Source organism: Lutjanus erythropterus, chromosome 1 (assembly GCF_056507025.1).
Source record: "Lutjanus erythropterus isolate fLutEry1 chromosome 1, fLutEry1.hap2, whole genome shotgun sequence".
In the NCBI taxonomy this organism is placed as follows: Eukaryota; Metazoa; Chordata; class Actinopteri; order Lutjaniformes; family Lutjanidae; genus Lutjanus; species Lutjanus erythropterus.
The window spans coordinates 24,639,733-24,655,008 of record NC_139317.1 but is presented as its reverse complement, the minus strand read 5'-3'; the positions used below and the strand labels follow the sequence as shown (position 1 = coordinate 24,655,008).

Genomic DNA, 15,276 nt, shown 5'->3' with positions numbered 1-15,276 from the left:
GGGGAGACCCTCCTCAGACCTGGGCTGTGATTGTGGCCAGGTGCTGTTCAGGTGTGCACTCAGTTTCCACTGCAGTGTGGGTCACAGGTGCTGCCAATGCTGCTCCCTCTTTTCACTCTGTCATTCACGCATACACAGTGTAAGCTTTCACAGTAAGAGCTGTATACACTAATGGTTGACAATTTTTTTGCAAAGTCATTCGTGTGCGTGACTGCAGAATGTATATATCTGCTGTATATTTGACAAGAACAGGCGGCAGAGAAGAGAAGACGAGAAGATGTGGTGCCGTACAGTTTAGTGGATGTAGCCGGTCATTATGCAGAGCTGCAGGGTGTGCTTATCTATTACCGTGGTCAGTGGAGCATGAAGAGTTGAAGACGAGCTGAAAGGGGCACAAATCCCTTTTCTCCATCCCGATGCCGCCCACATTTCCCCTGCACACCCCAGCCCTCCCGCTCTTGTGCTTCTCTCAGCCCGTCTCGGCCCTGCCCAGCCCCGGTCAACCCTTCCTTCCTTGGGCCCTGGCCCCCAGCATGCGACTGGCGAGGCTGGCCAGCTGCAGAGGATCAGCTGTAGTCTCTGTAGGCCTGGAGGGCTGTCTCTCCAAAGAGGAAAGAAGAGCTGGGGGATGGCCAAGGTGTGATGACATAACAAGTCTCTCGAAAAGCAGCTGCAGGGGTCAGAGCACAATGATTGTATTTACAGTCGGTGTAAAGGTGTCTTCATGTTGCTTTTTTCACTGCATTAGATATGAGAAAATGCTTGTTATGTGTGTTGATTGGCAGGGCCCAGAGCAGGCAGCTTTGTTGAGCCCAGAATGCTTGTGCATAATTGTGTACATCTGTGTCTGCAGATGTTTGCACAACAAAAATAAAAATCTTTCTTGAAAACTGCTGAAAATGCAAATTTTTGAGAAGTGTTTAAAAGAAGTTCAGATAAATCCAAATTCTGTCGCTAAGACCCATTGTGCTGGTTGGCCTTTTTGTGTATCCCTCATCTCTCTCTCTTTTTCCACACTCTTCCTTTCCTTCTCCCCTCCCCCCTTTCTCTCATTTCTCTCGCCTCATGCTGCCTGCAGCTGATGCCAAGAAGAATGTTAGAGATTATTTAATACATGCGCAAAGCTAAAAGGGAAATGATTCATTCAGAAGAATTACTGTTAGTGAAACAATTAAAGTCTGCCGACTTCAGTCCGTGGTGCTGCCAATGCCGAAAGCATTGAATATTTTATCACTGTGCAGTTTAGATATACGCCAAAAAGCCAGTGACCATTGAGTCCTCAAATGTTTTTCTTGAATCTTCTCTGCAGAACACCATTCTTATTGTATAGAAATGTAAACACAAACCATGCTAGTGAGTATGTGACTCAGTATTAAATTGGAAGGCTAGACAAATTTTTCATGATTTCTATACATAGCAAATGCACTTTTCACCTTTGATGCATTATACAGTGTTGGCGCTGACTTATGAACTTCTGGAATTTATGTGCAGATGTTGTCTTGAGAGTATTAAATCGGTGCCACAGTTGTTTTCAATTGAAATCAACCTGAATAAATAGCTCTGTGTCCATAATCTAATCTGACAGTATGTGGTACTGCACATTTCCATGTACGTTTTTCCTTTTATGTAAAATATATTGTTTTTTTGCTGAAATCACACCACCAACCAACTAAAACAATGAAGATACACGTGAAAGATAAACAAAAACAAAATAAAGAACTTTATTTATTGATTGTCCAAAAGTTACAATAGGAGGATAAACAAACACTCAAGTGTGGAAAAAATGCCAAAATGACCAAAATGATCATGATTATCAGTACTATCATGGTTTTGTTTAAATGTGCTGAAAATGTTCATAAAACTAACCCAAGTTGCCGCTGTAATTGAACACAGTTTTAATGATAATTAATTTGAAACGGTAGTACTAACTGTCTGAGATTTTATTGCGGCTTATCATGACAGCGCTAATCGTTTGATCCCTAAACAAAGGATGGGCACAGATTTGTGGTGAATTCTAACCCTCCTTTCTTATTTTTCTTCAAGCGAAGTAATCCCACAACTACAACATGGAGAATGCATGAAGTTGACTCCTAATTCCTGGACATCAATCTCTGTCTCAATCTAAAGTTTCCCTCACATAAGACATTTGAAAATACATCATCAAAGGTTGAGTCCTTGTTGAGATGAGCCACAGAAAACGTGGCCCACAGTTGCTGGTTAATTCTCGTGCCCACTACTCCTGACCCCCGCCTCCATTTTTTCCACAGTCACAACTGCTCGCCCAGGCGTCCTCTGTCCATGCTGGCAAACAAAACACTAGATAATATTACACTCCCATCTTGACGGTCTGTAGTGGATTGTGATTGGTTGATAAAATGCAAACATTTGTTTCGCCTTTACTCCCACTTGACAATGCCTGACATTTTGTCCTGCGCTGGCACAGCCCTGAGAGTGTGAGGTGTGGGAAGTGTGGAGAGAAGCATGGCACTGTGAGACTTTTTTCTTCGCTGCCAGGAATACGGGGGCGGGAAGGTACTTTTTTTTTTGTCAACTTAAAATCAACAAAACTCTTTTAAATGGCTGCTACAGTTTTTGCTCACATACAATGCCATCTCCCACAGAGAGCACTCATCAAAAGACTTGTCCCCTTCAGGCTGTTTTGATGTTTTATTTAGTGCAGGCTTGTGTTCTTACACTGTGGACCGCTCAGGGTTTGCAGGGGTTTTCTGTGTAAGGAAATATGCCCACAGTGCTTGGAGCTTGATCAGCATTCCTAACCCATGTGTGTATCCTTCCTTGTCCTTCACCTCAGCTCTCTGTTGTTTTGCTGCTCAACAGTTGTTTGGCATCTAAAGCCGAACATCTACACACACTTTGATGTTACACACTGACTTGATTCTAATATCCAACTGGGGGACATTTCTTCAGCTTGTTAAATATGCTCTTGTTTCCCTGGACAGACCTCTTTCTCTGTCAGCCTGACGGGGACGAGGGTGCTGAGCTCACATGTGAATGTGTGATGCAGGAGGGGGAGCAGCATGTTAGCGACCCTACCAGAGCAGCATCCATTACAGTGTTGGTGTTCACATGGTGGGAGACGTTATTAGGGAGCTCATCGCCTCTCTCCTCTGAGAGAATGGATGTGTGATTATGAAGTCATCAGCCATGAACCAGTGAGGCTGCGGAGAAGCACCCCTCCTCATGGGTCCTCGGGGTGCCATTGATTGGTGACCATGTGTTTGTGCCTGATAGACTGTGAAATGGTGTGTTGCTGCACGGCTGTGTCACACCTGCGTCCCACCAAGGTGATTGATTGGTTTGGTCATGTGGAATGTTCCCATCTGGTCCGCAGTAATGCATTTTTTTCCTCGTTCGTGAATAACAAGCGCTGGCAGGAGAATAGTTGGGCTCGGAAAAAGGCAAAGGCCAAACGAAAACATTTTCCCCTTTACACCGCCCCCTTTTTCCTTTTTACCGAGTTAGAGAAAATTCAAATAGACCGAGCCATGGCACCTGATTATCCTGGGAGGGGATAAATACAATCAGGAAATCCACATCTCCTCGTTCACACAGAGATGGATTTTAGGAGAAAATAAACTGTTTAGCTAGTGTGAAGGGCAGCAGCTCCTGATTTTGAAAGTCATACTTCAGGGCTGAAGAATGTGCAGCAAAACGAGGGATATCTTTGATCTAGCTGAGAATTTAGACACCTTTTCTTGATTAATAACCCTTTGCAGATTTCTAGCCTAATCAAAAAGCAATGGTGGTAAGCTCTTTTCCCCCCAAGCCTAATGTGTTATTTTCTTTCTCATCCCCGCATTCCTCCTGGTTTGATTCCTCTTAATCCTGGTCCCTCTCCTTTAATTGATCTATTCATTCCACCTAATGGCTAATTACACATCAGGCTGCATGAGCAGATGCATTTATCATCATAGTACGTAATAATCAGTGACATTTCAACAAAGAAAAAAATAAATATGCAAATAAGAGCTCATTAACATTTGCTCTTGCTGTTTTGAATAATGTCACTGCTGACAAGGCTGTACGCAGATATTGATGTTGAGCTCAAGGCAAGGGAGACATGTTTTCTTAGCGTTATGTTGCTCTATCGTGTTTCTCTGTCCTCCTGTTGTTCATGATGCTGAGCTGTGGATATGTCTCCAGCCAGGGAGGAAGCTGATTTGGCAGACTATCCCCCCTCCCTGTTTCCTCATCCACACACTGACCTAACCTCTAACCCAACCAGCTTATATTTACTGTCAAACACAACCTGGTGGAAGCATCAGACGGCTTTGACAGGATGGAGGTACACAAACTGTTGAGAAAAGGAAACAAAAGTAGGCATTTTAAAATGTATGGGGGGAAAAAGTGAGTGAGTGTACATCTGATTTGTCCTTGTACCGTCTCTTGTTTCCAGAGGAATGTATTAGTAACAACGGAGTCCGTCCAACTTTACTTCCAAGGTGGACAGAGAGGCCAGAAATAAGACTTTATATGCAACAGTTAGTTCAGGCCAAGTAATTTGACTGGACTAGAGGCCTTCCACGAGTGCTGATATATACTCTATACTCAGAACTGGGACTTTTAACTACATGTATCACTCCCTGTACAAATGCTCTAATAACTGTTAGCCTACATTAACGTTACAACGACTAATAGAGAGAGACCACAGACAGGACAAATATGAGGTGTGTTGTTACACAAATGAGCTTATTACAGTCCTGACCCCTCAATCGTGGAAAATACCCACTCTTATGTGCATAGATTTTACCATTATTGAGAAATGATTTGTATAAATATACACTATACATGACTTTTACAGATTTATTTGAAAATTACTTCTTGAACAAATTTTGCTATCAGCAGATGGATTTATTAGTAGTTTAGCTTTTGAAATCATGCTAAAGTCAAGAGAGGGAGAGAAAGGTGGTGGATGACATGCAGCAAAGGGCCACAGATGGTAGCTAAACCTGTGGCCGCTGCAGAGGACCAACTCCACCAACTGAGCCACCAGGCCACCGACCACCCTTTTCAGGTGGTCTCAATCTGGTCATTTGATTTGCACGAGAGTTAGCAATGAAAATATAAACATGGACATTCAGTACATTTAGAAGGCTGAGTTGAGGCAATTTTATGGATTCATCTGGACAAAACTTCAGGATTTTCAATTCTCTGATTTCAGCTTCTCAAATCTAAATACTTTCAGGGTTCTTTAGTCCTCTCTGACATTAAACTGAGTATCTTTGTGTTGTTGACAAAAAAAGATATTTTAGGACATCCCCTTGGGCTTTGGAAAACACTAGTCAATGTCTCACCCATTTTCTGACATTGTATGGACCAAACAACTAATCAATTAATCAACAAATGTTTCTACAGATTAATTGATAATGAAAATAATCGTTAGTTGCAGTCATAATTCACTTTAACAGCACTCCACCTCGTGTGATTTTACATTAATATAGGGTAGAATACCCTTTCATCAATTTATGATTTAATCATCACATAATCAGGTCCGTGTGTTGCAATCGCTTTCCTGGAAATCATCAGAAAAACAACAAGAAGCTGGATAACAGTATTAAGGCCCTGGAACTTTCAATGGAGATTGTCAAAAAGTCCATAAAAACCTTTCTTTTTGCCATGAATTTATTCTGATAAGTGGGTCTGACATTAAGAAATGGTCTCTTATACTTCATAGGATTAATGTAGTGCCATGGAAGTCATTGCATGGGAACACGGCCACCAGCAGCAATCACATCTGTGTGTGCTCAGAGAAAAAAACAAACCGAGTGAGCTGGCGTGTGATAAGTTCCTTTTGTTTTATACATTAACAGCATTTCCTCATCCTGTATTATGTGTTTGTTTTCATGGACTTGGCTTTCCATGGAAAGAGGAAAATGGACTCGTTTTCTGGATGGAAAAAAGAGGCCCTTGGAATGCATCTGAGAGGCAGTGAAGCACGCTCACTAATTGGCTGTTTTTGTGGCGAGGGTTTGAATTGATCCCTGGAGACGCTTAGGTCACTACCTCTCACATTATCAAAGTAAGGGGCTCGACACAGTGCCATGCTGCGCTGTACTGCAGCCCTGTGATCAATAATAGAGGCACACTATGAACGGCTGTGCAGCCTTTCCTCCCTGTCTTTTCCTGCAGTGGGATTTCAGCACCTAATATTGTTTACTCACTTCACTAGCTCAACATGTAGGTAGCTGAGGTAGAGCTGGACTGAAAATTTGATCTCATTTTTCAATTTACACAACACAAGCTAGATTTGCAATGTAATTAATGTCAAAATTTGATTGCATTTTTTAAAATAATATTTTTATTATTTTATATATTAGTCCACCTGGGTACATTAAAGCAATCTTGTACCATTTTTCTTTCAAGAACAACATTATAGCAGTGTAGAAGAACAAGCAGTAATTAATTATTTGGTGGATTTTGTACACATCAATGAGACCCTTTAAATATCTGGATATTCATTCTCATGCCTTATCAAACATTCTCCTCCTCCTTCCTGCTATCTTGAATCTAAGCTTCTCCAAATGAATGATCTGATAGAGATTGCTTGATTTGATTGTTTTTTCTATAAATTTAGAAACTTACTTTATTTGAGTTGAATAGTTTGGCTAATGTAGTTACATATTAGGTGCATTCTCCCTCCCATATTTGAACCTTTTTAATGAATTACTGAATTTTGATTGAAATGACTGTACAGCAGTCAAACTATTTTTTGTAATAAAAAAATAAGTGGTCCAGAGCTGTGATTAATCATTTATTAGTCGATTATTAAATTAATTGGCAACAATTTTGATAATCAGTTGGTTTGAGTAATTTTCAATAAAAAAGTCAAAAATCTCTGATTTCTTCTTCTTAAATGTGAATACTCTGGTTTCTTTACTCCTTTATGACAGTAAATTGAATATCTTTGAAGGTGACAGCTGAAGGTGTCACCTTGGGCTTTGGGAAACACTGATTAATATTTTCCGCTATTTTCTGACATTTTATGGACCAAAAAACTAATCAGTCAGTCAAGAAAATAAGATTAAAATGGATTGAGAATGACAGTAATTGTCAGTTGCAGCCCTAAAGTGGTCATTAATAAAGTTAGGAGACACATCACAGTAAACACTGTTGCCTACACTTCAATGTATAAATATTGAAGTTTAACAGTTGCTTTGTATATGGTTGCTGAAGGGTTGTGTGGGGTATTTTGTTTGCATGGTGTTGATGAAAAGATGATTGCAAAACAAAATGTCACCCTCAGGGTCATCTCTCATGTGGTCTGACACCACTCGTGTTTTATACTGTGGTTGTTGCAGAATAAAGCGTGTGTAATGAAATCTGGTGCAGTTCAAGAGGCCAGCTCATAGGTGTGAAGTTGGTGGTTTAAGCTTGTACACGAGTCAGGAGAACATCTGGGGAAGGAAAGTGAAAGAGAAAGACTTAAAAAAAAAAGTTATCGTTACAGGCCTATACCTAGGGCTGGGCAATATAATGATATTATATTGTATTGTGATATGACACTAGATATCGTGATAGATTTTGGATATCGTTATATCGCGATATGTCAGAAGTGTTGTCTTTTCCTGGTTTTAAAGGCTGCATTACAGTTCAGTGATGTCATTTTGAGAATTTACCAGACTGTTCCAGCTGATCTATTATTTTCCTTTGCTCACTTAGGCATTATATCCACATTACTGATGATTATTTATAAAATAATCTCACATTTTGTGAAAGCACCAATAGTCATCCCTGTAATATTGTTGCAATATAATACAACAAACTTATTTTATCCCCTCAGCCACTTCCACCCTTTGGAGTACAAAACATATCAGTCACAACTTACACAATCAATAATTAATGATATCGACCGATATGAAACTTCACTATCGTGCTAAGTTTTTCGGCTATATCGCCCAGGCCTGTCTATACCTAAAACACAACTCGTGTGGTGAAGCTATGAAATGGCCAGCAGTAGAAATGCGTGTGTGGGACAGTAACAAGGTAAGGAGACCAAGAATCTAAAGGATCCCTGATAGAAATATGCAGTTCCTTGGCTGCAATTAGAGAACTTGAAGAATAAGATATCAATATAATAGTAAAATTTGGGCTGTATGGCAGAACAGGTAGAAGCTAGACCCTCCTGATAAAAGGCACATGACAGCAGGCTGGAGTTTGAAAAAAAAAACATTGAAAGAGTAAAGGCATGATTCTTGGATCTGAATAAACAATGGCTGAAGTCCAATACAAAGTGCTATATTTAGCAGAAACTGGGCACAGTGCATCACTCAGATGTCACCATCCGTGCTGCACACGGTGATGGTGTTGCAGTGGCATCAAGCAATGGCCAAATCATTTGCCAGATACAGGCAGACGATTAAGGAAACGTTGCTTCAGAGTGTCTTATTCTGGGATGATGATTTCTGTCCTTGACCTCATCAGCCCCTCAGCAACTTGTATGTGGAAGTCCATGAGTGGCATAATTATAGCAGTGCTTCGATGCCTTTAAAATCTGTAGATTGACGCTTGGATAGCTGCTCTCTATCCAGCCTGGCTGTGCAAATCTGCCTTTTACAGTGACAGATACTGTAATGGACATAGTAGAATGGGCAACGATGATATAGATGTAGGCAGAGACACAGGAGACCCAAAACCACATTTTGGCTTGTAAGTTAGTTATTGTGTGTGTGTTGAAATGTTTTTGGATGTGGGGTGCTGTCTATTAACTTTTGTTGCCTTTTTGCAAGCCCCTACCACATTTCTTCAAGAGGTTTTAATGTTTTGCCAGGCCACCATTGTAAATAACAAATAGTTTTTGATGAATGAATTGCCGAGGTAAATTAACGTAAAATAAAGATTTTGCTGCCAAAAGTTGCAAAAAAATGCAGTGTATTGACTTGAATTAGGTATGCATATGGTCTCAACTATTTAGTTTTTTACTTGGAATTGACATGGCATTATGTGGTTTAGCTTGACATTTAGATCTTTGTGTATTTTTGATTTTTCCTCCTATATTAATTTGTCTGCAACAGCACATTCTGTTGAATGTAGATTCTTCTACAGTGAAATGCTTCGCAATAATTGTTACACCTTCACACGTCTGAATGATATGCTAATAAGCAGCTTCACAGAATATTTTAATCAGGATTGATGGAAATTCTTTTCTTCAAGAGAAGATTGATTTTTCATTGCATAGGGGATATACTGTGTGATGGCAGTCTGCATACTTACATTTATGTTATTGATGGTGATTGCCTGTAATTAGGCCACTTTACTCATGTTGCTTTTGGCATTTAGTATGTTTTGCATCTTTGCTGTTTTAAGGCGGATAATGACTTTTGCTTCCTATCAATCACTGCACTTTAGACTCATTAGTAGGCCTGTGACACAAAAAGAAAAAACAGGCTCAGTCCCGCGCAGCCCTGTTAAGAACAAATGGGCCCAGTCAACAAAATAATAACAATAATAGTGTTGCTCTTGTTGTGAGGCTGTGATCACACACGCCTGCTAAGAGGAGGGAAAACAGAGCATTAGTAATAACAAGACTGTAACGCATGAAACTGATTAATTCTGCTTTTATTTGTTTCCTTTTCTCACAGCAGGAACTGTCTTTGATTTCTAAGCTTGTCTTTCCAACTTAAACACTTCAGTCGGCCATTTCAGATTTAACAACTTGTTTTGTTTTTCTTATTTTATTGGGAAATACAGATTATTACAGTGGCCTGTTTTCCTCACAATGAGTTACAGTATATTTGCGTCAGACAGGAGATTGTGTCACTGCATGATAAGGATATATTTTGTTCAGCTAATTTAGGCTCTTGGCTTTAGAACTGGCCAACCCAGCAGTATGTTCCACTTGATATATCACTTTGTTCTACTTTACTCCTGCTTCATAAATAAGCATTCTCCTGAAATTTCAATAGCAACTCAGCCTCATAGTCGCAAACTGTGAATTTTACTGAGTTTTGTATAAGAAGTTGTTGTTCTCCCGCATTGCAAAGTTTAAGAGGCCACACTGGAATTTAAACTCAAGATTGATTTCTGAAGTAGTGAAGAGGAAAAATACTGACTGGATGTTTCCAGCAGGACTTTCTGAAGAAGATGGAGGAGAGTAGAAGTCTGTGGCTCGCTGCCCCTTTTTTAATGACCTGCAGTGAATTCAAAAAACAAACAAAACTAGAATATGGCTCAAGCATATTTTTAATAATTTGCACTGTAGGTGACCTAGATCAATGTCTCATAACTTTAGCCAGCCCACGGTATCTTGCAAATGAATAACCTAATTAAGCTCATCAAGCTTCACACAGATAATAAGAAGTAGTCTTGCCTGTACCAGTGAATGTTTATAAATATGTTTTTTACCTGTTACACAACTTTTTTGTGGGTTACCCAGCAGGTACCCAAACTGGTGTAGGACTCTAATAGTGTTGCTGTCCATATTTATGTGTTAATCTTGCTAACTGATTGACAAGAAAACACTATTAACCATTTGAAACCTCGAGCCATGATTTTTTTTGGGGGGGTGTGTTGTTTGTTTTTTTGGAGGATGTCTGAAAAAAGGACAGATGTCGGTGCCGGCGGGTGTGCATGCAGCTTGCAGCACATTTCTTTAACCTGCAAGCACTGATGCCATGCTGTCCACTAAGGAGAGGGAGAGAGAGGAGAAGGAAGGGATGTGTACAAGGCAAATCTTTAGGTGGAGGAAAGGGCAATGTGTTCTTTAGTCTCATAATGTTCAGTAAACAACAGATTGAAATTTGGCTAAAATTAAAAATAAAAATCACGTGAGGAAATCTCTATAAAAGGTGAATAAATGCTATTTTGCATTGAAAAAGATCTATAACCGGCATCTATCGCCTACTACAACCCTGATTGTTTGTCCTATGACTCCTTATATTTTTCTGTATTTGGCCTACAATTAAAAAAGTTTGGTCACCCTGGTCTAATGAGATACGTGATCGGATAAAATGGTCAGAGCTGCTTCATCCTCAGCAGGCAGGACAGTCTTTAACAAACTAAGAGATCTGCTCATCCATGACCAATGGACATGCTACTGAAGTTAATCCCCAAGTACGCTGCCACGTGGCTGTCGGTCCCCTGAGCACTGCGGCATCCTTCTCTTCTTGCTGGCTAATTCAGATCATGGGATGTGCACAGAGGAGGGAACAGTACCTGAATGGGGGAGGGTTGCCATGTCCAGTGGTCACATATTGGATACTTTGACTTTGTACACTGCACATGTTCAAAACTTGCTCATTGTTTCATCAAATAGACCAAGAACACCCTCCTTTCTGTTCATGTAGATTGGGAGCCTTTCAGTGCTTTAAAAAACAGGCTTTTATCAGGTTCAAAGACAGCTACTTTTAAATTATAGTAATACAGTGAGTTTAATCTATTCTTCTAAGAACACTGAATGGAGAATAGTAACTTCAGCTACTGCTCCTTCCAATTATAATTTGAAAATGTTATGTATTTCTGCCTGAACCAGTTCTGTCTGTCAAATTTTAAATGACAGTGCCGTGAGCTCTCTCAGATTTTGCAAATGCAGAACAATTCCCAGTAGAAGAACATGGTTCAGTCGGTACTTTAAAGGAAAAAATACGATTTTATTACATTTCAACTCTATTATGTGTTCATGCAGAGATTTATGCAGAAAAAGGAAGGGCGTGCAACAGAGTTTATGGAGCGAATCAAAGCTTGGACATTGCATCCATCTGAGGCTGATATACTCAGTGTTGTGTTTATAGAAGAAACAAGTTAAATTGATGTAATTATTGATAAAAGGGAGAAAAGGAACAGCATCAGTCATAGCAGATGACTGCCATATGTAATATTATCAAATGTATTTTTTGTGTAATAGGGTGTTAAAAACATTAAATGAGCAGTAAGTGATTCTGGAGGAAGATGGTTAATTGTTGAGTTTCTTTCGCAAGATGTCAAACACTGACATTTTGGGGATGAACAATCAACTATCTTAAGCTGGGTATACAGTGTTAAGTTTTCCAAATGCGAAGGAAAAATGGTGATATCCTTGGTCATGCCTCCAAAACATTTTCTTGTATATTGACTTGCGCTGTAGCCTACGATTTGGTAGGAGTGATCATCGTACAGTCTACATACATCAAACTTGATGTCTACCCAACTTTGTTAGATCTATGCTGTGCACTGTGACTTTCAATAAACGTACAAGATTGCTGAAATCTTGTAGCCTGCAGGCACCATTACTGACTTGTGATTGGCCAAAGTCTCCTGTCGAAGGCTAGCTTTTCTAAAACCAGAAAACAGAGCCAAGAGGAGGAAGGAGGAAGTCTGATTTTCTCTCAGACCACTTGAATTACATTATGCTTAAAGATTATTGTCTAACTTTTGTCAAGTGTAAAAAAACTCTCTTTAAAAGTGTCTACACCAGCTTTAAGTCTGTTTTTTTAATTGTGTAAAAAAGCCGATGTAATGGCTGTAGCTTATGGTATGAGGGAACTGTAATTTCTTGTTCGTTTTATGGGAACATTTTCCTGTTGTAATAAGTGGTGTCCTTGTAGATGCTCTGGCAAGAAAATGGCAATATCTCATTGCTTACAAATGCAGTAAATGTTTGTGCACAGTCATTTGCTCAGTGATTTCTCGGTTTCACTGTGTATTCCTGTGTACTCTTAATTCAGGTTGCACTGTTGATTGAGCACAGGACCTAGAGCGTCTCCGTAGACTTTCTGTTGCCAGACTCTACAGTTTTTGGGGGAGCTGTGTGCCTGCTTCTCTGTGTCACAGTTTGGACTGAGACATTGTTTTCACAAACACACTGTCTGCTCAGGTAGGCCCTGAAACTACAACAGTGGCCATCAATTATTCACATAAGACACAGTGTGTGTGTGAGACAAAACACATGCTGCCAATGAATATTTAACTCTTGCACTTGTTCAGACCTTTTCCTCAGGAGAGGTTTTTAGAAATGAAAATGAATTTAACTAAACTGCCTTTAGATATTAGACAGCAAATAAAGAAATTAAAATTCTCTGTCAAAGGAGATGTTTCATCATCCTGCCATGATAAGGAACGTTGGTGGTAACCGACAACTTAATCCTATTTCCTTTTACAAGAGCGATGGCTCAGAACTGTATCGCATTATTGTTAGGAGAGAAGCAGCTTTGCCAGTGAAACCATCTTCCCTGATTTCCTCAGCTCCCTCGGTCTCTGGAGACTGTCTGCACAGATGCATAACAACTGTCTCCTGCAGGACTGCTCAGATAAGCACAAGTGAATTCTCTTAGATGTGCCTCTGTTCACCTGCGCTTGTGAAAGCAATGTTCAGATCAGTCAGTGCGTAACAAAAGATCCAGGCTATGCAAGTTTTTAACTCACAAAAAATATTTACCTTTTCCCCAGAGTAAACAGAATTTAGTTCCAACGCTTGTGTCTGTGCTTGTAATATTTGGAAGTCTGACAAAAATAATGTATGATGCTATTAAAGTTATTCATCATTCTCCCCCAGGAGCTCTCATTTGTTTGTTTGTTTGTTTTTCCAGGGGAGTAAAACTGCTGAGTTTGGATATTGTGATGTGTATGATTCATGTGTGTTGGGTGCTGTAAGTTTTATCTTTCCCCTGATGGCTGCTTGGGAGCCTTCCTTTGAGATATGCATGCCGAACATGACGCTGATAGACGCGCTCCCTGCCAATTAATTAATCTGTAATTAGTCCACCTAAAACATAGTTTGCATACTGAAAACTCTGTGACATATTACAGTGTTTTACAGAAGTGCAGGTTTTATCTTTTCCTTTGTCACAGTCAAGAACAATTCTCCTACAACTTAGGGTTCTACAAAGGACCCACTTGTCTAAACTACTGTCTGTCTGTCAAGTAGTTTAGTACATTTTGTATGAAGTACACAGTAACAGGACCTGAGGGAGTTCCATTTCTATGAGACGCGATGATGGAAACCAGAGTTAATTTGGTTTGACTCTTTTAAACACTTTTAACAGTTTACTGCAAGTCAGTCAAATATATCAAATGTCAGTCAGTCATTTAAGTTCATCCATCCAATAATCCCGTCCCTCCTTCCTTCTTTCCCTCTTTGCTTCCAGCCTGCAGCATATAATATTAAAGACGATGGTGGACGTTTGAACTTGCTATTACATGCTATATCACAGTATTATAGTATGTATGTTTGCCGCAGGTTGTCCCCCAACTGTCTTTCCCCTTTTCCCCTTTTCCTGTCATGTCTTCTGCTTCTTATCGATAAAGCCAAGCCAGAAATCTGATCTATATAAGCTATATCGCCCAGCCCTAATTGTGACCATAGAATCAAAATCAAATCATACCATAAGGGTCCTTACAACATCCAGCACCTTACAGCATGTTTGCAATCTTCAAAGGTTACCATAGTGACCATCAGGCTAGTGGTTTAAATCAGCAAATTGCATGTTACAAGTTGCAAGTTGTGTGTAGGAAGGAAGCTTGTACTGAAGCTTATTAAGTATTGAGGTGAAGACTTACCATGCGTAACTTTTCCATTGAATTGACTAAATAATCAATTATCCAAATAGGCACAATTATATTCAAATCATTGTCAGCACAGTTAAGAAGCAACAAAGTAAGTGTTCGCTTAACACTTTAGTGTGGTACAAAACGAGAACACTGTATACAGTATTTTATTCTGTGTAATTCCAGTCATGTGCTCAAGTATCATGTAATTAACAATTGTTCTTACATTCCTTTATGTGTTTTTACAGGTAAATCAGAGAGGGCGTCATTTGTTGGCTACGGGAGGGATCCTGGAGCATCTGGCTGCCAGGTGAGTTTCTCATCACATATCAAGTTCACGTTGCTCCAATACCAATAATACTGTTACAGATAGTGGGCCCTCACTTTCATATAGCCCTTTTGTTCCTATTCTATAGATAATAACAATATTAATTTAACTCTGAGTTGTGACACGCAGGTAAGAAGGGTTGTTTAGTTTTCTACAACTTTTAAATGTTGCTAAAATTAGACTTTGCCTGTCTTCCACTGATTTCAAATAGGGGATCTAGGCCTTTATTTAATCAAGGTTGGATTACTGTAAATCCCTCTATTCCTGTCTAAATAATAGCTCCCCTCACTATAACTACCACAAACACAGCAGTCAGGCTTTTGCCTGGAGTGGGAGTCCATTTTTTATTAACACAAGTCTACCTTGTTTTATATTGCTTCCTTTCATGGGCTTCCTGTTAATTTACAAATGATCAAAGATCTTTCTCTTTCTAAGACTCTTCAAGGCTTAACAACATGTAAACCCAAAGT

General features: G+C 39.7%; 1 protein-coding gene across 4 annotated transcripts in view; it reads left to right on the top strand.

The window, feature by feature from the left end:
* tcf12 (transcription factor 12) overlaps positions 1-15,276 on the top strand; it is a 102,542-nt gene that overhangs the window by 33,756 nt on the left and 53,510 nt on the right. For all 4 annotated transcript variants that reach the window (XM_084717871.1, XM_084717861.1, XM_084717852.1 and 1 more), the window contains exon 6: positions 14,727-14,788. In XM_084717871.1, the coding sequence (XP_084573997.1) occupies positions 14,727-14,788 (62 nt within the window). The remainder of the gene's footprint in view (positions 1-14,726; positions 14,789-15,276) is intronic.